The sequence below is a fragment of the Clavelina lepadiformis genome, chromosome 7, assembly GCF_947623445.1.
Source record: "Clavelina lepadiformis chromosome 7, kaClaLepa1.1, whole genome shotgun sequence".
Classification (NCBI taxonomy): Eukaryota; Metazoa; Chordata; class Ascidiacea; order Aplousobranchia; family Clavelinidae; genus Clavelina; species Clavelina lepadiformis.
The window spans coordinates 17183501-17211084 of NC_135246.1; the positions used below are offsets into that span (position 1 = coordinate 17183501).

The 27584-nt window shown below is 34.5% G+C and overlaps 4 protein-coding genes across 13 annotated transcripts; 1 reads left to right on the forward strand and 3 right to left on the reverse strand.

Annotated features, from left to right (window-relative positions):
- The first annotated feature begins 776 nt into the window (after positions 1-776).
- LOC143465609 (uncharacterized) lies at positions 777-27199 on the forward strand. Of its 5 annotated transcripts, XR_013118638.1 has the most exons (5): positions 777-1001; positions 1072-1127; positions 26164-26342; positions 26490-26571; positions 26775-27199. XR_013118638.1 is itself a non-coding variant. In XM_076963993.1 (4 exons), exons 1-4 carry the CDS (start codon positions 25995-25997, stop codon positions 26837-26839), a joined length of 402 nt encoding a protein of 133 aa, XP_076820108.1. In that variant the 5' UTR covers positions 20319-25994; the 3' UTR covers positions 26840-27199. The 5 variants fall into 5 exon arrangements, 2 of the variants coding, with proteins under 2 accessions (XP_076820108.1, XP_076820109.1); XR_013118636.1 differs by having other exon boundaries at positions 779-1127; XR_013118637.1 differs by having other exon boundaries at positions 779-1127; positions 26167-26342.
- Positions 5124-13298, reverse strand: LOC143465612 (uncharacterized). Of its 2 annotated transcripts, XR_013118639.1 has the most exons (7): positions 12602-13298; positions 12235-12344; positions 11442-11529; positions 8652-11294; positions 7415-7572; positions 7196-7286; positions 5124-5389 (listed from the first exon to the last, which is right to left on the reverse strand). XR_013118639.1 is itself a non-coding variant. In XM_076964001.1 (4 exons), exons 1-4 carry the CDS (start codon positions 8713-8715, stop codon positions 5331-5333), a joined length of 372 nt encoding a protein of 123 aa, XP_076820116.1. In that variant the 5' UTR covers positions 8716-8897; the 3' UTR covers positions 5124-5330. The 2 variants fall into 2 exon arrangements, 1 of the variants encoding a protein (XP_076820116.1); XM_076964001.1 differs by lacking the exons at positions 11442-11529; positions 12235-12344; positions 12602-13298 and having other exon boundaries at positions 8652-8897.
- Positions 16061-17983, reverse strand: LOC143465611 (uncharacterized). 5 transcript variants are annotated; one of them, XM_076963995.1, is made up of 5 exons: positions 17818-17983; positions 17635-17705; positions 17293-17396; positions 16754-16847; positions 16061-16597 (listed from the first exon to the last, which is right to left on the reverse strand). In XM_076963995.1, exons 1-5 carry the CDS (start codon positions 17877-17879, stop codon positions 16530-16532), a joined length of 399 nt encoding a protein of 132 aa, XP_076820110.1. In that variant the 5' UTR covers positions 17880-17983; the 3' UTR covers positions 16061-16529. The 5 variants fall into 5 exon arrangements, with proteins under 5 accessions (XP_076820110.1, XP_076820112.1, XP_076820115.1 ...); XM_076963997.1 differs by having other exon boundaries at positions 16754-16859; positions 17635-17710; positions 17807-17982; XM_076964000.1 differs by having other exon boundaries at positions 17807-17979.
- LOC143465613 (uncharacterized) lies at positions 18618-20063 on the reverse strand. The gene is made up of 3 exons (XM_076964002.1): positions 19761-20063; positions 19431-19540; positions 18618-19313 (listed from the first exon to the last, which is right to left on the reverse strand). The coding sequence occupies exons 1-3, from the start codon at positions 19822-19824 to the stop codon at positions 19173-19175; spliced, it is 315 nt and encodes a 104-aa protein (XP_076820117.1). The 5' UTR covers positions 19825-20063; the 3' UTR covers positions 18618-19172.
- Positions 27200-27584: the final 385 nt, after the last annotated feature.

The window sequence follows — 27584 nt, forward strand, 5'->3', positions numbered from 1 at the left end:
GCAATTGAAAACAGTTTTTCTCCGATTCATGTTTTAAAAAATATATTAAAAATGATTAGATATAGTGATAATAATCCTGTACATTTAAAATGATGTTTTATTGTGATAATAATCAGAAACAATAACAAACCTGCAATTACTTTTGAGGAAGTTTCCTCACTGAACACGTGTTCACTGCCGAGAGAGATGTTTAACCTCTTTTCGGAATTAAGCTTTTTCTATTTTAATGTTTCAGGCTTTCTTTACGTTCGTAATATTTTAAGTTATGAATCTGTTTCGATTTAAAAAAAATATCTGACCCATCCTTTTTAACGGTTCATATTTGGTTTCAATTTGATTCTGGATGTTCTATTATTGTAGCTATCAAACCATAATTGAATCAGAAAGAACAGAGTCCAGCATTCTTTGTAACATCAATAGACAGAAAATATAATGGTTTTATTTCAAATTTTATTAGAACAAAAAGCAGCTGTTTTAACCAATAATATAAAATAATATTGCGGAGAGTAAATAATGTTATTCGTACATGGGACTTGGTTGTTATAAACATGAAAAAATTGGTTAGCAAATGACTTTTAGTTTATTGGCATTGGAACTATCCTTTAGGGTTGTTTAGTTAACATCAGCTAAACACTTAACGCCCAAGACTTTGACCTTTTACCCTGAATGGTAATTTGTTGTTTCTATAATTTGCCTTACAGCCGCGAGGTCGTTGAACCGCAAGGAGCTTGAGTCATTGTTACGTCACAAAAAAGATAATGATGTCCACGCAAGCAATGACCATTTCAACAGGACAACACAGGGTTAGGTGGCAAGAATCATACGTAAAATGCATTGCATATTGAAATTTCTTTGAAAGTTTTCGGGAAAGTCTTTGTCTTAAACTTTAAAGTAATGGCTAGCAGACGTCGTTAAAGATGACACTAAAAGGAATAAACGAAGACAAACAACAGGATATCATCATAAAGACGATACAAAGCTATGTAGAGAATTTGATTGGAGTAAGGCTATTGATGACGACAATCTGAGTTTGTTTCAAATGGAATATTTAATTGTAAGCTTTTGTATCAGGAACATCGTGTAGGCTTTTTCTTTCTACGCGTTTACGGAGATTCCTAAATGAAAAAGTAAGTAACAGTATCCTAGTTTTTGTGTGTTATGCTTGAGGTTAAATTTAATAATTTTGTAGCTATTTGTAGAGCAAACAACATATCTAATTAAGATATTCTAGTTTCTACTGTATTCTACACTTGTTTTGAGATTTTTCATTCAATGTTTGCTTTGGACATCGATTATTATCAGTAGCTTATGCCTGCGTAACGATATACACTTGTTTATCAGCGCTCGTTTCATGGGCGTGCCCAACTTCGTGACTTCATCCACGGCTAAAATGTTTTCTTTCAGTTGTTCATTAATTGGACCTAACACAGTATGTCTTATATATTATATAAATTGCAAAAACACAATATATTAAATTTACGGTATATTTCAAGCTTGCATCACGCTACCATTGTTGTTGAGTTTGTTTTTCAGGTGTTGTAGTTTGGGAAGTTTTATAGATAGTTTCTGGTATTTTGACAACTTAAATCCAGTAAAGTAGCTGCACATTACTCGACTATTGCGACCGGACACCCAACTTTTCACAATGATTCGAACGGTTTTTATTGACAATTCGACAAAGAGTCCTATTCATTTTTAGTTTCGTTTGATGTCGGCTTAATTAAACATATAAATAAGTTTACCTGTTGTGTATAATCTTCACGCGTATTGCAAATGGAACTTTCACTCCACAAAATTAGTATATCATGGTAAATAGGCTACGAATTTAAATGAAACAGTTGTTATCAACACGTGTCACAGGAGATTTAACCCATTATTTTTCATTTCTTCAGAAACATCTTATTGGAATAAGTTGTATTATTTGGATGGGCTTTATAAATTTTTCGATGCTATTAATAAGGAAGCAACAAATCACCTTCCGATCAATAAAATTTCTCCAAAAGCCTTTGTGCCCTGGGCTTTTTAAAACGCTTCAAGTGATACATATGACTAAGGTAATCCTTCGAACTGCGCTAGTCGTTTCAAGAAAATCCCTGTCACAAACACAAAGTTAATGAAATCTTATGCGGTTTTTAACACAGCTTTGGAGCTGACATTGTTCATAGTTTTTCGTCGAGTACTAAACGTGGGCCAGCTTAGGTTATGTATAATAGTCTTGTCATTCATGTGACGTATAGTTATAATTGAAAACAAGCTACTTACCCTCAAAGGTGAGCGAATCAATTCTGTTTTAATTTTCGAGTCGAATGTTTCCCATTGATTGAACCAGTCGCTGAAGGGCGACAGAGATGCAATCTCGAGTGGTTGTTTTTCTCTGAAAAGCAAACTGCATGGTATTTATTATAAAAAGCAAATCTATTAAATAATCGGCAGTAACTTTTTTCCATTTTTGTTGCTGTGTTGCCTGGTACATAACACCACATAGAGCAATAATGGTCTTGGAGTAAACGCAAATATACATAGCACTGCTATCAAGCAGGGATTCTACGTAATCGTTCTAACCTGGTTAACTAAATTATCTATCGTAAAATCTGAAGTATGACGCAGCCGTTTACAACACACCCCTTTTCGCGCGTTAAAATTTGAGACAGAAATCACTGTCTTTAAAATACGAATAAGAATAGCCAGGCCAGTAGAATGTGTAAAGCGCTATCTGTATCAAAACGGGTCACTTTGGCAAAAGAAAGTGCTTTATGTAATGGTAACATTTTAGTCGCATAAACATCATAACGCCCGTGACGAACCCTATTTCTACCCCTATGCGTTCGGGGCATCAGACCGCCCGAAAACCAGGCTTTAATATAGGCAGGGTTGTTCGTGGGACACCTTCGTCTGTCTTATTCCCGTCTCATGGCAGTTTGCGGCTCTCCTATCACACAGGATTTCCTATTTTATTTATACTAAGCACATTTTGTCTTATCTCTTGGTCCAACGCCAGCGTGTGTGCGAATAATTTTCTTGGTCAGCGTGCTTACACAAGCACAAGCATCACCAGCGTGTTTCAACTTTGTACATAGCATCTTTCCCAGCAATGATCGCGCTGTTACTTTGGTATAAATGATTACAGGTAGGGGTTTGAAAAAACCTTCATTGCTTTTTGTGTGACTAATCTTGCAAATAAATCTATCTACCATAAACCACCCAGAAACGAGAAAAAGGTCGTTATATGCTGCTGTTACGCACGAAAAACTTATCTTTATTAGTACAGTTGAGTAACTTACCCCACTTAATATTTTACTTTTTGATGTGGCCGCCTTCCTATTAATTTCATTAACACGAAAGTTTCCAAAAAACATTCCGAGTTTGCTTGGCTGTTTGTTTTTTATAAGGCTGTATATAGTCATAGACGTCTTCGCAGTAACCGTAATTACGTTAATAATAATAATAATAATTGAGTTATTTCTGCAATGACAAATGGAATGTTGCAGTGGTGTTATCTTAAAAGGCATTTTGCAAACGTCACAGCAGATATTGAACAGTGTGACCAGCACGATAACCGTCTGACCTATTGAACGTTCAATAGAAAATAATATGGAACCACTTGGGTGGGTAGTTCGTGTAGCTTCCGGTATTTTAAATGCGACATAATAGCGGCAGCTACGGCAAGTGCAGTTTAAAACATATTTTATTCACATACTTGCTGACTAGTTTCGGACAACATTAAAATCTTCCCTCTTCAGAGCGTATATACAGTAGGTCAAATATTCCGTAACTAAATAACCAGAATTTTCAATGCTTTGTTTTTAAGGGATTAGTTTGCTGATGGATTTTTTTGCGATTTACGTACAGGTTTAGATTGAGTGTCAAAGAACAATTACTCTATTTGTAAAAAAATTAACCGGTTTGTATTCCATTCTTTGGCCATATACCCGTATCGCATTCGGAGTTTGATGCCGGAAAATTCGTCAAAATCATCGGAATACAAGAGATTTTGCGGGTGTTATGCTATCTACTGTATGTCGTTTATCCGCTGCAATTCTGGATCGTGTCCTGCATTTCTCTGCGCAACTATACGGTACACCAACTATGCGATATAAATCTGGTTAAATTTTTCAATTTTTTGCTGATGTTGACAAATCATACAAGATATGATGACGTAACCACGATGTAGCATCAGGAAAACGACAACCGCAAAGGCTATGTTGTGGTTACTCCAGGCCTATTTGAGTTTTCTACATTATTTAGGCGTTGCTGTATTATATACATATAAGCTATAAACTTTGTTACTAATTTTGGCCAATGCAAATATACTGTATGTAAGGAAAGTTATCAGACGCACAATCTTTGTTACACATAAAAAATACACAGATGTTACGCAGATAAAATGATATACACACACAGAAAGCAGATTATTGCAATGTCAATATGTGACACCACATGAAAACGACACCAAGCTCAATGCGCAAAAGTCAAACGATGTACAATAAAAAAGCCTGGTACACATCGACATCACTGTGGCAAATATTAATCAATCGCTAACATCAGGGAAGACTTGGCATGCTTTGATTTTTTTATTGACAGATTTCGGCGAGAGTCCTATGTTTGTAAGAAACATAGCGCATTATAGCGCTATAGCGCATTATTTGTGGTTATTACGCATCACTAGTAATTAGAGTATGTGAGAAAAACAACTTGGTGCCGCGTATGCTAATTAAGTGTTAATGCCATGGTCTTAGCCGCATGTGACTTGAAATCCTCTGGTTTTGTACCGATCTTTGACGCATTGACATCAACCTGAAAACTGCGGTATGTACAAAGCTGATTTCCGCGTAAATTCTGTCATTTTTTAAAGTGTGTAAGCACCGTGTTTGTCTCATTTTTATTTGAAAGCATCTTACACGCTTCATAACTACTTTACGTATTAAACTTTGACTCATAAATTGTTTCGCTTGTTTTTTCCTGGGTTTACCTGCACTTTACATCCATATCACCTCCTACAACTAAAATGTGGTTATCAGCTGAGCTTAGTAATTACTGATGCAGTATTGAGCGTTTTCATGTCCTTAATTTTAGCATTCAACACAGTCTCAAAGTCTAAACTATCGTCTATCAATACTATAATGCATGGTTGTGTTGCTGTACTTTTAAACAACCACTTTGCCATGGAACAAAAACGCAATATACAAAGCTGCTACAATTATGCATACAAATGCTCAAACAGGAGACAAATATTTTCACAAAATGTTTTAGAAAAATGTATAAGAGAGATGTACTCGTACGTATATCGACAAGTTTTTGTCGTCAGGTACGAAACATTGTTTTTCACTTGCTTACAACGGAATTACGATCGTGGAACATCTCAGTATCCGTCTGCAGATTTGGCAGCCCCCTGCAAAACACAGCACAACTTTTACAAATATTTTAAATAACAAATACAAATTATAAGGAAGTAGTCTTTTCTTGTTATTCTTCTTCTGTGTAAACCCGTTTTCGAGATTTTCTTTGTTGATAAAACCACAAGTTTAAAATCCTTTCCATTATTCTGATTGGTGGCAACCATTTTGTAGATGTTTTGAAAAAAAATTGCATTGGTCACCTAGAAAATCGAATTACGTCCGTTGAAAAGGTTGTGATACGTTCTTTTTTTGTATGAATTGTAGGATTGGAAATGGTCTTTAGCCAAATTTTTACTTCCTAACCGTTTTAAAATTCCATGCTTACTTTTTGTCGTTATAATTACTATACAACGCAACTGTTTACGTATACGACATTTTGTTCATTTATGCGTATATAAGTTATTTTACCGCATTTTATTTTTATACAACTCTGCGTAAACTCCCATATAGTTTAGAATGTTTAAAAATTCTGATCCATTAATCGTTTAATGAGTTTTTTCTAAGCATAAATTAAACGTCATAAACATGATGTTGCCGTTCTGTAGTCAGTTATAAAAGCGAGGCGTGGACAGTTCAGATTATATAGTTCTAGATTGTTTTATAACACAGCCTTCGCAGGTATAGAAAGCCACTTGATCAGGTGGAGTAAAATGGTCCTGAAAAGTGACTCTGTATAAATAATTTGCAGGTAAGATAAGTTTAGAGTGGAAAAATAGTTTTCTAAATAAGCGTTGTTGTGACGCCATAGTAAAATAATAATCCGAAATATGAATAACGTCCGATTGGGGTGATCTAGTTCTATTGCTAAAAGTGTATCAGAAATCCATCATCGCGATTGAAAAATGAAACATCACGGAAAAGCAGCCCTTGAACATTTCATCATGTTGTACCGTTACATAGTCATAACTTCTTGATATAGGCCTAAGTCTATCAATATACCTGCAAAGCTGTAATAGAATGGTTTTCTATCTTTTTCAGCTCGCAGCCTACTTTTGCTGACATTTTTGTTTTGAAGCCCCCTATAAATTAAATCACTACATTTTACTGGCAATATCTTTCAGTCGCGTAATACAAACGAGCCAATAAATTACGCTATGTTTCAAAAAATGTGTTTACTGTAGCACCAATATAGGTTCTGAATAACTCCACTTTTTGAACAGTAACTTTTTAGCATGCTTCCGCTGGTTGAGAGGCGCTATATTCTAATAGACTATAAAAGGAGAGCTTTGAGCAAAAAACCGCGAACTTCATCCATATTTGTCGTTATTTTACCATCCCCCCAATTTCATCTCATCGCTTTTTTCGTATGATCACTCTTCCTCATCTCGAATCGCACGCTTCGCGTACATGCCGGATTTATTGATTCCCTTTTGGCCACTTGACACAGCAGCTTGCTATAGCTACTTAAGCTTTTATTATAACAAAATCTACCACTTATAGTCCACCTAAGTATATTAATGTACATTCCGTTGTTGTCATAGAATCTAAGCTTATTGGTTAAAGATCGTTTGCTTACACGTAATTTTTTTTTATACTGTATAACATGCATTTCCGATACTAAGCATCTGACACTGTAAATCATACATATAAACGTAAACGTTTTTGTCCCAGGGATCTACATATGGATAATCCAATAAGAATATAATCGGATAATCCAATAATTGTTTTAAACTAGTTTCCCAAATTTTATTTCTACATTAATGTCTTCAGGTAATGTTACATTATATACCGTTTACTCTATCTTTTTGAATGCTGATCGCAATTGCGATATTGTAGTCATGTGATTTGTTTATACTTACATTTGTTCTTAACATATCGACAATCAGGAAGAAAGTATCTTCGGTTGTAAGTACGTCTGCAGAACATCTTGCATGAGTCTTTCAGAGCTTTCTAAAGTACAGATAAGCGATGTATACTGTAATACTTAGAAACCCCTTAATAACTTTAATTTAGAAAAATTACAATGTATACCGTCATATTCTTTTTCAAAAAATTAATACAGTAGCATACGTGGTTACCCATGTTCGAGGAAATTTGCTTTTGGGAGCAGTTGTAATTGGTTTGGTTGTCGCTTTAGCAGCGATGGTGGTAGCTATATGTACACTTGCCGTAGCATTGACGATCGACGTATTTGTCAAAGTTGTTCTTTCCAGTATTTTGTCCACGGTATTGATTTCTAGAAACATTTCAACCTGACTTTAAGTATAAGACCAAGATAGCCCCTCGTAAAACGTAAACGTACATTTCACAACACACTGTGATGTTTATAGTTCACTGTATTTTTATTGCTATCTTACAGACTTCTGTAAGATTGGTTATACATAAAGCTACTACTAATGTTAACTATTACTTAAAATTCTTTTATGGCGTGCGGTTTATGCATTTTCGCTGACTAATCTTTCTTCATCTGTATAATTGTCTCATTTTATCCCATTAAATTGTGTTCATCTAAATACGTTCACAAGTTTTCTAACTCCAGGTGATTCATGAGATCAACTTCTGTTGTTCATTAACATCCTGTTACAGTTTTTTTCTCCGAAATGACTTCTGCGCTCAGTACATTTTACTTATGTTAAAATCGAGCTTTGGGTCACAAATGAGTTGCAACAAAGTCGTAATCGCCCCTTAAATGGCGTATATGGGTCTCGCCACTTAACTTAGCTGCAGCAATTTTACGGTATTATCTAAAGTAAGGTATGGGTTTACAAGCTACGGTACTTCATTCTGTTGATTTTATTTATTATTTCCTGCGAAGCTATTTTTGCTATTTTGCATAAAGAATCATCTACAGAATATAGCGATTACCATATATTAATGAAATAATCAATAGTGCGTTTACCCAAATAGAAATACTGACTTGCGTGTATCGCAAGGTGTGTTGTAGCTTGCAACCATTACTTTAAAATAAAATTTAGTGCTGATGAGGAATGAAAAGAAAAAATAAAATGTCTCAAAAACAAAGAACTCAAGGAATGTCGCGGCTGCGTTTAGTTTCACCGATTATGTATTTCGAGGTTTGTGTTATTATTGGTTCGATTTGTGTTTCCTTCCATTTCAGACTTTTGCTTTAAATATGCTTTTGTTCTAAAAAAAAATCTTTTTGTTTTTTTCTGAAAATCTTTCCCTGCAATTGGAGTTCGTCAAACCGATGTTTAAATCATAACGCATGGTTTTAATAAAAACCCGATTTTGCAGTAAGTTAAAAGTAACGTAATTATTGGATAAAATGCAGTTACAGACAAAACTATTTCTTACCTGCATCAACCAACACATAGACAATGGCAGTGAATACCACAAAAGTACATAATAGCAACCTCATCGTAATAAGATAAGTTATAACTCCAACTGAGATCTTTCTATTTTCGCTGGCTTACCAAAACCTTGTTTATCTTTTCATAAAACAATTTAAACTAATTTTTTTTTCTGAAAATAATGCAATTACTCATAATACTTTTACCAGTGATAACTATACTTCTAAATAATGTGCTGCCACTTTAACCACATATCTTAACCGTTTGCTGCATAGATGCGGTCGAAGCACAGAGTGTGAAAGTGCAACTGTCTTGTATTGTCTTATGCTGAAGCATTTCTCATTTTGGCCAGTAAATAACTTGCTAAGCGTGCCCGCTGGGCTTGTTCGTAGAACACCTCTTGATGATATTTCTGAATAATTATCCAGTGTCGGACATTTGTGATTTTCAGGTTTTTTAAGAGGTCTTGCAAATTCTTTAAACTTTGTGTGGTATTTTTAAATTTTAATCAGGTTTATTTGTGGAAAAACACGGCAAGTCTTACATTAAATAATCGGATTTTAGGCGATTTATCTCGCTGTTTGAGTTTGCGTTATCATACAAAGATGTTATCAAGGAAAATGCCACCGAATTTTGTTTGTCCTACCAGATTGTACGTGTTATTCCAACATTTTTGCATTTAATTTTGCTTCAATGCAACCATCGTGACTGGATAATGTTTGGCGACACCCTTTCTTTTCAAGATCGTTCTGGAGCGTCTTAAATCCTTCCAACTTAACATTCCAACTGAGCGCACTAAATCGGAATTTGTAATATAAACGTCATAGTAGAACTTGTAAAATAAACGTGACTAACAAACGTTTCATTTAGATTTTATGAGGTTTGGATTTTTTACATTTTCCCAACACGGTTTGTGCAAACTATATAAATTCTCACAGAAAACACCATAAACAGTAACAACTTATATAATTACGGCTTTGGACAGGCGCGGAATATTAGAAAGAAACTATAATTTATTACAATAAATTTTGTTGCAATCATGTATATTATAAGTTATAACTTCTACAGTATGGAATTAGGAACTAAGAGCACTTTTTCAATGCGAATTTTAAAAAGCCGCACTAGATATTATATAATAAAAGTAATAAAATAATCATTAGCGTAATTACACATCCATTCATTTATCTGGATTTGTCAATTTCATGGGTTAATGATACGTCGGTAGACAATAAACTTCTGTTTTTCACCATTTTCGCCTGATATTTAACGTGGTAAGCAAAGTCAATGTCAAGTTAAGTTTATGTCACCTATGGTGTAAAAATACATTTTAATAAGATTAACTATAAACACAGCTGTTCGCAATCAATTATAGAAGTATGCAATCCTTGTCTTTCTTTTCCTTGGTTATTACCGAACGTAATAACTGAAGTTCCAGATACACCTACCTATACAACATTTCTTATCATATGAGCTGGAGTTTTACGGCCACCCGTACTAGAGTCGAAGCAGGACTTGAACTGCTGCTGAGTCGTGTCGTCATCGAAGCCTCGCGGACCGCTTGTTCCGCTGAAAACGCGGTAGAGAGCTCTCAGACTTAATGTGGTTTGCGGTTTGCTTATCTGTGCCACCATCACGGAACGCAGAGTTTTTCACTTCCCAGTTATGGGTAGTTGAGCGGTTGATGACGCAACAAACAATCAGCGTCAGTTTTGGGAAGCGTATACGGCTATGAAATCGTATAATCTGGGCTTATTCGGTATTTACTCGAGTAGAGTAAAATAACTTGGCTGCATATATGTATCCGAAATTTCTTACTTTCGAATGCCAGGCTGGCTTCAAACATTCACTGTGAACCGCGACACCATCAGTAAAACCCAAGAAGCCAATTTATTTTATCAAGCAGCCCCCACGCCCCAGAACCAAACCGACCTCCTTAAATCACTTAACAACGGATTTTATAGAATACAGAAGGTGAGGTGCCAAACTATTGATAAGATAAGAGTGCACAAAACGTGAGATAAACAACGATAATCGCAATTAATCAACTAAAACCAAAACACCGTGAAGTAATCATCGCATATCAAGTAGAGAATTAACACTCCATAAAAACGGTAAAATATAAAATACTATAAATAACACGTGACATAATTTCGTTATATATACACCAACGAGTTAATATAGATGCGTTTATGAAACAGCAAAGTTATATCAAACTAACTAAAATCAAACTATTTCATGGAAACTTGACTTATGTTAAAGAGTTTAGCTATGGTTATGAAGCAGATTTGTCAACTAAACCTATTTTAATGATAACACTATAATGATCATTTTATCCTGTTTGCCTGCTGTGTAGAGAATTTTGCTGAACTTCATAACGCACGAATAGGTAACAACAATAATAAACCAATTTGTAATTCGATTCAATTTGAAAATGCGATATTTTTGCATTGTTGTTCGTTTCTAAAAGTAGCATGACTTAGATCACATGTACAAAAGTGCCAGGATAATTAGCGACCGTTTTACAAAACCGATGAAAGAAAAGTTGATTTTTTGGTTGGATAACTCAAGAATTACTCGAGGAAGATTGGACTTGGTCCTCCGCCCCCAGTGGTGCGACACTTTAAAAATCTTCGGCAGATGATACATCCTACGATAGACAAATATTGAGTTTATATAGTTTTCAACAAAAAAAGAATTTCAATACTTTTGGCTACATAAAGTAACACAGTAACTGATCGCTTCCGTATTTTATTGAAATGTACAAGCTACATTGTTATTTGGATAGGCTACTTACCAATGGACCATTTACCATAAGTTTTACAATGTTGCGGAACAAAGTTTCCTGTTGTTAGATCTCTTCTACAAAAAATCTTGCATACATTCTAGGTGAAACATATTTGTTATTACATTTTGCCATAGCTTGCTATACTGTTCTTGAAAAAGCGAGTCAATGTCCCCAAAGAATGTGACTTGTTATACAACTATAATTGCATATCAGTCAATAAAGCACTATACGACTATAATAGGTTAGCAAAGAGCGAATATTTCGGTGAGTCAGCGAGCTGAACGACAACATGACTCATTTCATGACTGAAAAGGATAAAGATCGATGAGTTGATTAAGAGCTAAAGAAAAAATAACGTTGTGGTATGTGCTTTTTCTACTGCCGCATTTTCATAACATCTTTCACGATGATCGCAAGATAACACTGCATCTGATTTATGAATCTCCAAAATTTGCGCAGTTATACTTTCGAGCAGCAGGTGGGTCACACGAACATGCAGAAAAGGTCATCGACCCAATCACTTAACAAATAGTGAAACAACTCGACAATCGAGACCGATTTCTTACGCATTAAAGCATTAAACCTACGGTAGAAATTGAGAGCGAGAGTGACAATTCTGGGTGATCGTTTTAAAAAGTCACGATTTTAGCACTAATTTACAGTTTATTTGAAACCCTAATCGTGCCCATGAAGCTTTCGCAGTGTAACAAATAAAATTTTTAACATTACTTTTGGCAATACAGCAATGGTTATTGGTGGGTGACTCACATATACTGCAAACTTATAACAATGTTATCGTTACCGTTCCAAATAATTGAAGGATGTTGGCGGAAGGTTTTTCGGAATTGACTACCAATGTGTCATCTGTCTTCTGGAAGTTGTCAACGATTGTCGAGTTCGTCTTGTTCCCATCTGGAATTGTAAATAAAATAGCCCTCTTTTTGCTACGTTGTATGCAGCATGTCTTTATTTTTAATTCTTAATTTTACGTAAATTCGAGTTGTACGGTAGGCCAGCCTTTACAAGATAAGCCAACATGATTTATGATATGTTTTTACTATACTGCTCATAAATAAATCTTGCACAAAAATGGCCAGCCGTTGTTTAAATGTATTAAAAAATTTGTAAAAACGCACATTTAAAAACCAATTTTAAGTAAAACGTCTCACCTGTAGTTGCTATCATTACAGCCATAATGATAATGATAAGAGTAAAAACGTGATATTTTAGTTTTCTTTCCTGCATACTTATTTTTATCTAGGTTTTACTGTTAGCGGTAATGGCAGCTTTAGAAGTGACTAAAAAATTTACTATTTTCTCTACTCTATGAACAGCGTATATGCTGTCTGACACAATTTAACGCTTGATGCAAATTTTAAGTCATCAGTTGCTGACACTATCGCTTATATTCCAATTAAAATATGTCACAAAACTGTTTGAAAACAGAGAAATATTTTGTGGTTGTTCAACTTTTTTGAGATGACGTCATTTCTAAAAATATTGACCAGCGGAGCCTGTGGGAATCTCGTAAGCGCTTCAAAAATATGCAAAATGTAAAAATACGTAATACTTGTATCTTTATCTTAATACAATCTGTGCCAGAATCAATCCCTGTGTATAGGTACAAAATTGTGCTGGAGGCTTTGTTTCGTATGAATCATGTCTTTATTGTACTTTTTTAGTACATTCTAAAGGCGAGTCCCAGGAAGCGATATCGGTGGTACGAAAGTCTCGGTATGACGTGAGTCGATTACTGCGAAAAAATTCCGGAATTCTGCAATAAATTTAGCTTTCTGTGACGTGAATATACCGAAGAAGTTTCTGGCGCTGTAGTTAGCGCAATATGTTTGTATTTCTTTACAAAAATGTCTTGGCGTGACGCAATCCTGTTGGTTTCATTGTTAGGGGAATTTGTTGCGATATTTGTATGGAATTACGACATGAATTCACTAAACACGCTTGGTCATACGAATTACTATTTCGCGACTCGCCACGCATCTATAGCCGGTAGGAGTTTTATCACGGCTGCATTTTAGTCTTTTATTCTTAACCGGGTTAAGTATTACATTACTTATTACATAATTATGTACTTATATAGCATGTACATACAGTATAAAGCTTTTCGTTGCGACTCGAAACGGCATTTCTGGGTCCGCTATAAATGAAATACAATGCTTTTAAACATAGCTAGATGACGTCAGTTGAATATTATTGCTGCCTGTATAACTTAACAACTAAAATTGATAATGTACTGTGGTGTAACCTGTTTGAGCTGGTAAGCCAAATCACAAATAGAAGCATACTTTATAGCTCTCCTTACATTCTGCTTGTTGCATTAGGTAAAAACTTGTCCATGGAAGGAATTATCCCCAAACGAAAGCTACGGAAAGTTAGCCGGTCGAGTTGAGTCATTTTTAATGTTACTAGCATTTTTTACAAACAAATAAAAAACATTTTGTAGATTAGTGTTATATGTATCAAACATCGTTGTTCACTATTAGCATGAGACTAACCTTGACTTGAATTCGAGCTGGTTCCATATTTCGTATTTACAATAACTGTCCGGTTGATCCAAAAACAAAACTTTATTCTTGTTTCAGCATTTCTTGGGGCTTCGGGCTTTCTTGATTTCAGCAAGAAACCGATAAGGTAGAATCGTTTAACTTATTGCTCACCATTTAAAACTATTTTCGTATGTTTTTTCCTAGTTTTTTGTCTTTTAACAAGTCGTATACACAAAATTCGTGTCAATGTTGACCGCTTACAGTGATAAAAGTCTGGCTTGACCACATTTTTCCGACGACATGGAGGTCATTGAGGCGTTGAAACAGTTTCTTGTATATCCAACAATGGCGAGTTATTTTCAAGAGATACATGTGCTCCTCCGTCGCTTGTACAAGTGTGCTTCTCTAGCGGGAGAATTATAAAGTATTTAAAAATCATATCATCTAAAATTGGGTGTAAACTTGGTTAAACTTGCCCACAATAAGTAACTGTATTCAGTCGAACGATATTTCATTCCTTTTTATGGCTAGATAGAATTTTTAAGATTATCCATGGATGTCGCCATTAAGTCAGACTTTCTGCTTTCCAAGTTGGGCCAGAATTATCTCAGCAAGATTGACATTTTTTGTTTGGCGTGACTTGAACTTTGGTGTTGAGGATAACTATCATAAACGTCAAGCTTTTTGATATATTAAAATATAATAAAGTGTATGTCCCGCAACACCATAAAGCAAAATTGGCAAAACTGAGCACATATCGTCCGCATTGTTACAATGTACTTGTATTCTGTCGGCGTATATATTTTAACGAATCATTTACGCTTTTGTTCCAAACGTATTTGTAGCCCATATTACTTCATGCATTTTATTTCTTTTAAACATCATTAAAGTTCTGAAACCTTCGTAAGCATTTCTGTCGACTGTAGCAAAACTTTTTGTGTCCGTAAAGGGATAATTTTTTGTTTAAGCTATTTTTTGAAGATTTGTGAAATTATTGTCACCATTGCTATTTTTGTTTTGTTAATATTTAGTATTATCAAGCGCAGCAATGAAAGATTTTCAAAAATATTGCAATTGTTTTCGTTCTGCTTCCGCACATTTTAAACGTGACGCTTTGTAACCATATTCCATGTAGGTCAACTACGCCCTTTTAGTGGTTGTTAGCTATATACCGGTTGTCGATGTTAAGCTGACCACTTGTGGGCTTCCAGCGTTTAATGTGGAAAACTTTGAACTTTCTAATCTCGTTACGTGTCCTTTTACTTACAAATTGTCACGTTAAACCGATTTAATTTTCCCCGGGAATTTTGCAGTAGAAGCTTACATATTTCGGATGCCTCGTGTCCCGGTTTGCCGCTATTGTGCTTGACACTAAAATTAAAAACACTTTTCAATCGTTACTGTTACCACATAGTTTACTATTTTTTGTTTGATATAGACTACAATATTTCGTTTTTCAATTATTGCTGTAGTTAAACTACTAACATTTCAATCTCTATATTTCACAAAACTGTTATGAATACAACTATACGGTTTATATGGTAAGGTCGAAGAAAGTCGTATAATTGCACAAACACGGGTGCAAAAAGAGTGGACATAAGTCATTGGCATTTTCTGTTTAATTTATGTCTGGCATTCTCGACTATGCAAAGTCCTAAAGACAACTATTTCCATAGCAACGGAGGTCAAGCGTCAAACATCTCGATTAAAATACTTAATTAGCGATGATAAGTTAATCCGTTGTGGTCATTGAGTCATACATTGAAGCGAGATTATCTTTGTTGTGAAAAGGCTTTAGCGAAATTCCTGGATTAAATGGATTGTGACTGATTATTTGAAATAGAAGCTAACAATACATTTTGTCTCCTTGCAAAAGTTACATCTCGAAAATGTTGCACCATGATAAAATCGGTCGCCATCCTATACAGGACCAAGTGAGGAACATAGCCACAATGAGGTGAAAACATACGTTGCTGGAATACGCTTGAATTTTTGTTGGTTTGGCTCGGGTACCTACACAATGGGCGCAAAACGCTGTATATATCCGCACCATTTTATGAATTTCCTATACCGACGTTTTTGTAGTTTTGACTTTTCCGATGTTGGTTCAACCAAACACACCAATTTCCACGCAACTTTTGTATTTATACACTTTCAGCGGTTTAAGCAAAACAGTGGTTATGAAAATAAACACATCAGTTTTTGTTAAGAATGCAATCAGCCAAATAGCTATACGGCCATTGTCTCATGCTTTTATTAAATTCTAAATACAAGACTATTTCGGACAAGCAGCGCTGAGTTATTATTTACGTAATCATGCATAAACAACAGCAAGGATTGTCATATACACCGTGTAGTAGATTAGACGATTATTTGAAAAACAATATAATTCAGCAAAATTCCAACACTGTATCATCGTTGACGTTTTAGCGTACCATTGCTATTTGAGTTATGCTGGTAATTACAGTTTATACAATCTGTACTTAAAATACTAATAAAATAATTTTCCTTCAGGTAAGGTTAATAAAGCCGTTGTATACGCTAATTGTCTTTAAGTGGGTAGTTTGTGGAATATTCGCCGACCGACTCCGCATTAAAGTGGTGACTCTTGGCCGCGTTTTCCTCCACAACAGATCTTTCTTCTGCATAGGTCACAAAGAACTGAAAAACATATTTGTAGATTGTGAATGGTTAGCAGACAAAGCATAGAAACTGTAACAATGTGTTAAAATTGTAGTATAGGATTTTTTTTCCGTTTTCTACCGAAATATCTAGTAGTTTTTATTCTATGTCTAATGCTAGCGAATTATCACTAACGATAGGATCGAAGTTGCAGCCGGGAGCAACGAAGCATCCATTCCCCAGTCTTGCGTCTCGCGCAGGGAAGCTTGCACACACCACTCGCTTTAAGCTGCAAGTGGAACTGAAATGTTTCAAATTATTTTGCGTTTTTGTGAAACTTAAGTGTTTAGACGTGCAACAATGATTTAACGCACAAATGCATTAAAATCTGGTATGTTTCAAATGTATTTAAAAGCAAAATGACCTCATTTAAATGGACACATTATTTGTAGTCACATATTTTTGTAGAAATACGAGGTGACCTATACTAATAGTTCAAAAAACAATAAAAACTTGATTGTTTTGTGCTAGTTTTAAAATCAGAAGTATGTACATGGAATAAATGCATAAGAAGTTGTGAGGTTTTATCTGAAATAGTTTTCATCTCGTTAGCTCAAGCACCAACAGGTTATTCTAAACATACTTTACTAAGTTTAGTGATGAATTAACAGCTATATTTTGGCAATTTTATTCAAAAATTGAAATGTGTAAAAGTAATATGTTGATCTCCAAACCTTTTTGTGATTTGACTTCGGTTCTTCTTTAGCTTCCTCTGAGCTTGCGGCGTTTGCGCTTTTTGTTTCTTGTTTCGAGTTTTCATCGACATTGTCGCTATTTGCTTATTAGAGAGAAAAATAATTTCAGAATTTCTTGTAAATTTCTGGATTAATCATGTAAGGAAATTTGATTTGCTTTACAAGATAGAATCTAATGTAAAAACAACGTTATACTTTATGCTACTCTTCCAGTTATGTATAACCATTGTATGGGGTTGTAGAAAATTAACTGCAACATTTAGGTAGTTGTTTTATTGCTGATAATTTATCCAAAAACCATCTTCAATACAGAAGATATACCTGTAATTGTGTTGAAGTGAGAAGCGATAAGAACAAATATGACGCATATCAACAACTTCCACATTTCGCTGCTAAACTTGTGAAAACAAGATTATAGATAAGTTAGAAGTTTATTTAAGCATATCTTATGTCCAATTTCTGCAACATACAGTGTTTGCTTTTACAATATTACCTGTTACTTATATCTTACTGAACTTATCCGTAATAGTCAAGCTTTGTATTGCATGAGATAAACAGCTTTTCATAAAGAAAGTTGCAACGCTAGAAAACTTGTTTTCCAAAGCGAAGTTTTTTCATGCTTAACTTCCACTTTGTATTATAGGCGAATAGAAAGCCTGAGAGAATGGCTGCTAATTTGTAGTAAACCACGCATTTGGTTTTTCTTTTCACTTCATCGGTTTTCTCCACAATAATAATTAACAGGCCGCAGGACTTTTTTCTACTTGTTATGGGACTTGATAAGCCTGGTTATTGTTAGCTGCTATGCTGTACCATGTTATGAAAGAGAATGATTCAGCTTTTCTACGTCGAACTTTCACAAAAACATACAGTTTTAAATCGATTCCTTAATATATCAATGGTGTATAGAACTTCTTGGATGGCATGTTACGGCTTGCAGATACCGCATGTTCATTTTCATGTCGATTTCACTCATTTTTAAAGTAAAGAACGTAAACGCACGTGTTGTCCATTTGTTATGAACTATCCACAATCTTAACAATAAAAATCCTGCAATAAGTTAATTCCTGCATTGCAGCATTATATTCTCATTCTTCTGGACACACGCCTGCCCTGCAGCTAGCTGTGTTCAATTCAGACGATATCAACAAGCAAATCCATACAGCTTCTTTGGTAAATACGTCAAACGCTTCGGAAAACTACCTCATTTGTGGAAAGCTATAATCCGTTGTGACCAGTAAATAATTTTATATTATTTACTATTTTACTTGACTTGTGGTTTAAATATAGAAAAACATTTCGAACTCGCAATAACCTTGTATCAAAGCAAACATTTGTTTCGTCTTGTCTTTATTGATTAAATGATAACACCAACAACTACGCGCGTTAATTTGATCGTAAATACAATACAATAGTGTCAAGTCTGGTGCAATAGTCACGCTCGCTGTTCGTGTCAACATAAATCAACTCACAAAAAGACATTTGAAAGTAATCAACAAAAAACTGTTTTTTAACGTGAATTTGTGTGTAAGTTATGATGACTTGGGGTTTAAATATAATAAATTAAACGCCGTTTTATGCTGTTTTTGTAATTTCATGACTTTGATATTTTACAACTTAGCTTAGTGTATGTACAATTAATCCCTCCAAAATAGGCTTAATTTTAAACAATACAGTAGGTGGATAAGTATTAAAGTTATGTCACATTTTTTTAAAATATTTTCTTTCATTACATATAAAGTTATTTAGATTCGGCACAGAATTTTAGTTTAGACTTTTTTTAATGTTTTATTACATGGTGACACTCTTTAAATCCAAAAACTGCTATATGGAGATATACAAGAATAGGCTTATAGACATTACAATGGAGATTCCTGACGCCCTTTTACGTTGCAGATAAATTTTTGACAAAAGAGGCAAGTTGGCTCTTTACAAACCACCATAGACTTTTTTAGACGTTGGCAAAAACCTCTTCTTATGCAAAACCTTGTCAAACCGAACTGTAAAAAAAATAAAAATCAAATCTGAAAAAACTGCACAATATTTTATCGGCATGAAAAAGTGAAAACGACTGTAGCTCGGTAATAATGCGTATTTGAACTTGAATTGCTCTTCACCTTCAGTGTCTTTGGTTTTGTAGTTGCTGCTGGCGTAGTTTTAGCGTCAGTCAATGTCATGTTTGCCGTGGTCCTCTCAACTTCCCGACTTCCGTCAAAATTGTCCTCAGCTGTTATATGTGAATAGAAAGTATAATTAATATATTAAGGTTAGAATACTTTCGAATATTTATCAAGTTTTAACCAAGGTTTGTGACGGATTTGGTCGTTATTTACAAACGATAAAGATTTAGCGACTCAAGGGTGTAATGTGCACCTGTTTACATATGAGTATCTACATTGTTGCTATTATTATATAGATAAACAATTTATAAATATATATCATTATACCTGTTGTGATTTTGATTTGATACACCACAAGAATAACAGCGATGCATAGAAGTATCTTCCACATTTTCGAATGACTTTCTCACAACGTTAAATCCTGAAACGGAACAAAAACAATCCAAGTGCGTTTCTGAAATGCCTAAAGCCAAAACTTATGCGCCCCTGTTGCTGCAGTTTGCGAAAACTTCTATTGGTCATACTTTGCCATGTGACGGCTTATATTTGAACGTCTTTGTGAATTAAGCTTTGTTGTGCAAATCATTATCGTGCCTGTAGGCCTAAATGCCTGACCAACGTATCTACCATGATCAGTATACAATTTCTTCGATAGAATGATAAAATTTTATCCCCGGGTTAGTGTGTCGTGAGACATCGCTTGTGTGTGTTCCGTGTGTTTGTTTGCTTTGTAGTCCCTGGGTAAGTTATGATATAATCAAGTAGATTTAAATGCTCTTCGTGTTCCTTGTCGAACAGTTAAAAGTATCAATTTCACCCTCATTAAATCCAGAGGCTTGATCTAAAATGTTTTCTTCAATTTTCTGCATGGACGTTAATTTGAACTACGTGGGTTTAGAATTGCTAATCCCTTAATGTGGAGCCTGAAACCTCTAAGGGTGTCCCTTTGACCTTTTAGCTGTGCAGGTATTCGTCGTTGACCTTTTTGAACTACGTTATCTGATTTTTGTAATTGAAAAGTACAACATACAGACCTCCTCATAATTGACAAAAAGGAAAACACTGTCCGATGTGTTAAATATTTAAAAATTTAATAACGGAAAAAATAAAATTAAGTCGCGATACGCTTTTTGCCGTGGTTATTCAATTTACTTCGATATTTTTCAAGTGAAGTACACTTTACCATTACGCGAGAGCAAAAACTTACCTGAAGATAAATAGAATCATATTTTTCAGCATATCAAGCTGTATTCAAGCAAATAAATTAAAATAAAAAAAAATCCGACAAATGCAGTAAAGCGTTACTTTGTAAATGAGCTTTGACAAGTTAATGGTAGTGGTATAAGCAAGTTATTGGAAAATCCATTGCGTGCCTGTTACCCTAATCCTTTAAAATAGCTGATGATATCCTCACCGTAATTGACGCGACAAGGTCGTTATCTTTAAGATTATTTTGTTATTTCACTTGCCCATGGAACGGACGCCAAGCTAAATTCCGCGCATGATCGTCATAATCCTCTGTAAAGGAGTGTGACCTATATATCTAACATTCTAACACGTTGTAAGAGTAAAAGCGCTTTTAGATAAGCATTTTACTTGTATCCGCATTTTGTACATACTTTGCTGCAAGCAACTTATTGACGTACGTAGCCTATAATATGAATCAACCTATAGGCAGCGTACATTTTGAATACGTCATGTATTTTTGCTTTTATTTCTTCATTGATTATGTTTTCTGTTGCTTTTTTGCCATCATTGACGTCGTTTTCATGATTTTAACGAAAAATCCGACAAAAAACAGCTTTTCTTTAGTTTTAATGTGTCATCAGTTGGTCATACGTTGCAAGATACATTCTGGCGTTCTCCTGTGACAGAAGATATGGAAAGAAGTATGTTCATTGGGGAGTCAATTTCAACCTAAAACTATAATTAGCAATATAGGTAGATTTGTTGTTACAACACAGTAAACCGAAAAAGCGTTTCTCATTTGTTTTCATTGTCTTTGTTCGCAACTGCTTGTCGTTCTTCTTTGGATCTGCGGTAAGTTAGGATGCGTGCGATTGGTCAAAACATAGAACCGTTTGCTTTCATGCCACTTGCAGACTCTTCCTAACTTTTTATTGCAAAGACCACACCTGCGACGGTTTGCTTATTGTAAACCTAGGCTATGTTATAGCTTGTGGCTATACCTACGTTATCTATAATAATTAATCAGTCGTGACAGGTATACCGCAATTCCGGTGCTCGTTCTATTACCAAATAGGAACATCAGGAACATTTCTTGAAATGCGCAAGATTAGAAAATGGCAACTGTTCAAATGGACGAAAACCAAAATGTTATTTGCTCTTTGTTTTACACTTTTGATAGCAATATCTAGCTTGCATGTTAATTATATCAATTTATTAAACTTAAAAGGATATATATGTAACTAAAAAAGCTGTTTACAATGTTAGGTTTATTCCACCCATTACACAATTGCCCCATTAGATTGACTTTCGTTGTTTGTACTGTCGTTTGTCCTACATACGTTCTGCTGAATTAGCAGGACCTTTATAAGGCTACCGGTATCCTTCTGAGGTCGAAAGGTCATGTAGTTTACGTTGTTGTAATTAATTCCAACTGCTTTCTCACGACCAGCTTCAGTTTAAGAGATGCTCAGAATATAGTGTAATATTAATAACAGGTTTGTGTCCACCTTTCACTTACATTCACAATTACGTAATTATAGTATTTGCCTACGGTGACGCGTAATATTTCACCGTAATTTTTATTAATGTCATCAACTAGGGGAAATTACCCAATGTCGTAATGGTTGTTTATTTTTCTGTTTAGATATCTTAAATGTTTACATTGTTGAATTGCTTGTTGGTTTATGTTAAATTAAAACCAACTATTTCTACAGAAGTCATAGCAGATTAACCGAATACTTACTTTAGAGATACAGCTGCTGAAGTATATATTCACTTAAATACGGAATAATGCTTACTTTAAATCAAGTATATACAGTATAGTTCATGTTTATGGTTGTTTATCAAAACTGTGTTTTGTATATAAAACGTCTTCTATGTCGTTGAGGTATTTCTCTATAAGTTTCCTGTCTGTGTCATTTTAAGCTTTTGAAAACTGGTAAAGAATCATCACGCGTTTGTGATATCATACTGGAAAATTGCTGTTAAGTTGATACAAGTTTGAGCATTTTTTATTAGTTTTTATAGCGTTCGTTCGTTTAAGTTTGTTTTTCTGATTCCTCGTCTACTATATGGCGTTTTCCATGTAATTTTCGAAAATTAAACGTAAAACCGAATTTGGGAGGAGTTTTCCAACCCTTTGATGTCGATAGAAGTAGCGATTGAATTAGAAAGGATGGATTAGATTTACCAAACCAACAGATCTGCAGCCACCAAATTTAAAATTCTATTGTGTACCACATAATATGTATACCATTTAGATTTTCAAATTACCCTCAAATATATGCTTTTATAAAATCTGATGATCGAAAAATACATAAAACGCAATTTGGTTGCTAACGTGTATGTTTGCTGAATGCATTCAGCCGTAAAATACTGCATTTTTCATGTTGTTCCCAAACAATGTTTAAACAACAAATTGAAATATTTAAGTAAACTTTCACAAATCAACAAAGCTTTAGTAAAGAGATAATTTACAGCTGTGGTGACTTTGTGTACAGATTCATGTAGTTACAGTTTAATTTTAGGATCCTATTGTGCGTATTTTAGAAGCTGAAGTTGTTGCGTTTGATTAGTTGTGAAACAATAAAATTTCTTGTGATTTTTTTTATTCAAAGTAGTAGAGTAGTTTAATTTTTCAGTATAGTTTTCCTACAATCAGAATTCGTTCCAGTACAGATACGCTGGCATTTGCGTTTGACACCGATTTTAGTTGAGCTGGATGTAGATTACTGTTTTCTTGAACAAATGTATTGATCTGTTGGAGCTAAATCGACTTGGTTTTGTTGTACATTAAAAAAAATTATTAAATTCCTAATGGCACTTCTTGAACAAATTAAAGATGTCCAAAAGATGAAAAAATCATCGCCGGCGCCATTTTGTTTTGTTGTTTTTCTTTTGCTCCACCGGTTTTGACGAGCATATCCCGAATATCGTAGAAAACATTTATCATATGAACTTGTAGTAAAATACACATTAAAATCGTTTTCGTTAATTTCCACCAAACTTTTAGGATTTGAGATCACGATATGATAAAAGTCGACTGTTTCAACAAAAGCATATGTTAAACGTTTTGTTGACCCTGGTATGTTTTAGTTCGCTCTCATTAGGTCAGTAACATTGCGCACAAGTTATTGAAATGAAATCATAAGTTGTAAACTGAAGGTGATTTAAGCTTAATACTGCTTTTTGATGACCAGTTTTATGCGTTAAGACGTAAATTATGTTGGAATTTTTTTGACATTTGACAGTGTTGACATTTTATTGCCCGTAATTTTTTGAAATGAAACCACACTTTTAACCAGAAGACGGCCGAAAGTTGTAAACTATCTGTTGTTCACAATTACAAGCTTTGTGGTTATTCACTTCAAACATATAATGTTGCGCAATTTTGAGAGCATTGGCGTTAATGAATATAGACTTATACAATGTTTCAATGTCGAGGGTTGTTGGTTATTTTCTAATAATTTTTCAAGTTTTTCTGTTAAAAGTGTAGTTTGGTTTTCATGTCATTACTTTGTTTGACGTAAACAAATCACTGATTTGAACCAAAAACATAGACTTTTTAAACCACATTATTTCGACATAAAAGTCTTTCTTATCTCTCTGGCAAAGTTTAAAAACAGAGAAAAATCTGTTTTTGTTCACAAAAGTTTTTTCGTTTTGTACATGTTTATAAAGGAAGTAAAACTTTGGCAGTAATAAAAATCTTATTCATTACTAACAAAAATTTATTCATCAACATTTTTCATTCAAAGACAATTTTCACTTATTAAATGCTATGCTTTGTTCATTACTTTGGTCAAATGCCAGGTTTTGAGCGAGTTCACCAGATTGAGTGTAAAAACTCAAACTTTGGACCTACAAAGCTTGCAATCTTTTAAACAAATCTTTTTAAATGTTGTAAAAACGTTAATTAGAGGTTTACAAAAGTTTCTAACAATGAATGTTGTTTGTTTTTTTCAGCTATGTAAGTGATGTGCGATCTTGATTCTGCAAAGACTATGTTATAATAACGATGCATGTTCCCCATGAGCGAAATTGTTGCTTGTACAACTTACGATTATTAATTTTGAAAAAAAAATGTATTTAGTTTTGATTGATGCTGAAGAACAAACTGATTGTGGCACCACAGAAACGTTTATCAAATGTAAACAGGTTTTGTCCGACTCATGGAAAAACTGAACTCTTCTTGCATTTATGAACATGCATGCAGTTTCAGCATTGCGCTAAATGACTAAAATAAACAGGAAATGTGTTGAGAAAAGTTAACTTGAACTTGGTTTTTATTTAAAGTTTTCTGACCATGCACTTGATCACTTACATGGCTTTTCAAATTCTGGTTCCCATTTGGTTTGCGCCCGTGAATTTTCACATCTTGTCGGCAGTACATTTTGCAGTCTTTGTCTGTGGAAAAAATCATATTGTTATTGCAGTCATGTAACATTGATGTTTAAATGCTCTTGGAGGAAATATACTTTTGTATATACTTTTGTTTTACATTGTATTTTAATGCGTTAACTATCTCATGAAGGTGTAATTATACCACCGAGTGTTAAAACTAGAAACCTGTTGTCCCTGAGGTTACGTTCTTATGGCGTTGAAATTTAAAATAAGCAACATGAGTATTGCTACAGTCTCCATAAGCCCGATTATCTTCGCTTGTTTAATTCGTCATCAGACGACATCGGCAGTTAGTGAACAACCATTGGGGGCGAGGAAAATGCTTTTGGTCAAAATAAGTGAAAGTATGAGCTGTAGTTTCACATTATTTCTATTGACTAAGATCGATGGCTTTAGTAAAAAAAAATCAAGAACGGGATCTCTTCATACTATCTACACATTGTTGTTAGTTACAGGAACTCATTTCTTTCTGACTAGGCCTACTCTGTTTTCTAGCAACTGCTTTTGCTTTTCTGCGCAGGATACGTTGCTTCCCTTTTCAAGCATATGATGGACTTCGGTTCACTCCATATACTCCATATGCGCTGGCATCCCTATTTCCTGAAATTGCTTGGAAAATACTTAAAAGTTTGTGTTGCTAAAATGTTTTTCGTTAAATTTTTCAACTAAAATTTATTTTTCGTAAAGCTAAAATTTTGCTATTTGCAACCAACGGTATTGTCATTTACCAAATCCATTTTAGTGATGATCATTTTAAAGTCTAACATTGATGTAACGATAATTATGACTGTCAGAATATTTCGTCTTGCAAGCACGACATGGTTTACGGTTACAGGCGGAAATTATACGAGCCCTGTTGCAGGCCGATATATCATTAAAGCAAAGTTACGTCAGCTCGGTAAAGTGAAGTAGCCTATCAGCATTGCGATAGTGTAGGAAACTTTTGAAGAAGAATCGGTGTCACCATTTATGGCCATGATGAAATTGCTTGTATTACTTTATTCACTTTTTTTCGTTTGCTTCTGTTTGTCTGTCGCCGAAATAGGTAAGTGTAGCGCCAAATCTTAGAATAGAGTTTGGGTTTGGCACGAGGTCAACCATTTTGACTGTATACTTCATAGTCTGTACTGTTATGCAGCAGATGATGAAGGTATTGGACTTGAGATAGACGTTGATACCGAACCGGGAACACTGTTACATGATGGGTCACGTGATAATCTAATTGACGATGGTGCAGAGGCAAGTCAAGAGGAAATAGATGACGCAGGGGACTCCACCATCATTACGATTTACGAAGAAACTAGATCAGATAACGTGGTGGGCAAAACAAGATTGTTAAAATAACGTTGTTGAACATTATCTTTCTAAATTTAACCGTTTTTTTTTATAGTTTAATAACGCTTGCCTTACAGTTCGACTGTGTCCGACTAAACTTCTAATATCATTTTAAAATGTTGCTCGTAGAAAGTAATATATTGCCGGCCATATTGCGCTTATAGACGGCAGTCGCAGTTTGTGTTGGTATGCGGAGAAACAGCAGAGCCGCGTAAGTAGAAGCATGACATGCCTTATGAGATCATTCTAAATTCCAAAATTAGTTGCGTTTTAGTATTTGAAGTTGTCCTGTGTTTTGTGATATATGCTTCATATCGATTAATATTTGGTACTCAATGATCTAGGTTGGTTAATATGCTGTCCAATTTTATGCTTAATATTGATAACCTGATTTGGAACGTTGTTTTGTTTCAGTGGAATGCCTCATCTGTCGCTATGGATTTTCCTGTAGATTTGGGGCGGTAGCGTCAATTTTATAATTTACCAGAAGCTCCTACATCTTGTCTTGTTGTCGATTGAAATTACACCATGACTACATCAGATATGCACTACATTAAATTTGGTTTACATGTAAAGTTTGTGCTATTTCAATCATTTTTGATTATTATGCTTTCTATTCCGTTGAAAAGAACCAATTAAACAATAAAATTTTATGTCATTGTTTTACTTCATTAAACATCGTTTGCAGTTGTATCGCAAAAGCCGTTGATACTTATGACCACATTCTCACCAAGAAGTGTGTTAATCATCGTTTGGGAATGTTTATTAGTTTTATGATTCGATGTACAGTATATGTTATATATATATGTTATACCTCTAAGAAACGTTTGTGATTTGTTTTTGCCAGAATCGTGATTTTCTGAAAGTAAGTATACACTTCAATCATGTAGTTGAACTTTGTTCTTGAAAGTGACATTTGATTTATGTTTGAAATAAAAAACCACTTGGTACAAATAAAAAAACCGCCTTACATACATTACATTAACGAAATTTCTAAAATCACCAGCTTTACCTGACAGCACACATCATATCCTATCGAGACCAAATGCTGTTCTCGGTACGCTTTTGTGCCGCCGAAAAGCAACGAAATATCCACTTTGTAAAAAACAGAGCACTTGACTAGCATGTTCATTAACTTGTCTTGGTATGAGGCATAATTTCCCAAATAACCGAGCAAGTAAAACTTATAGTGATATGTAGGACCTACGGGCTACGGTATAATAA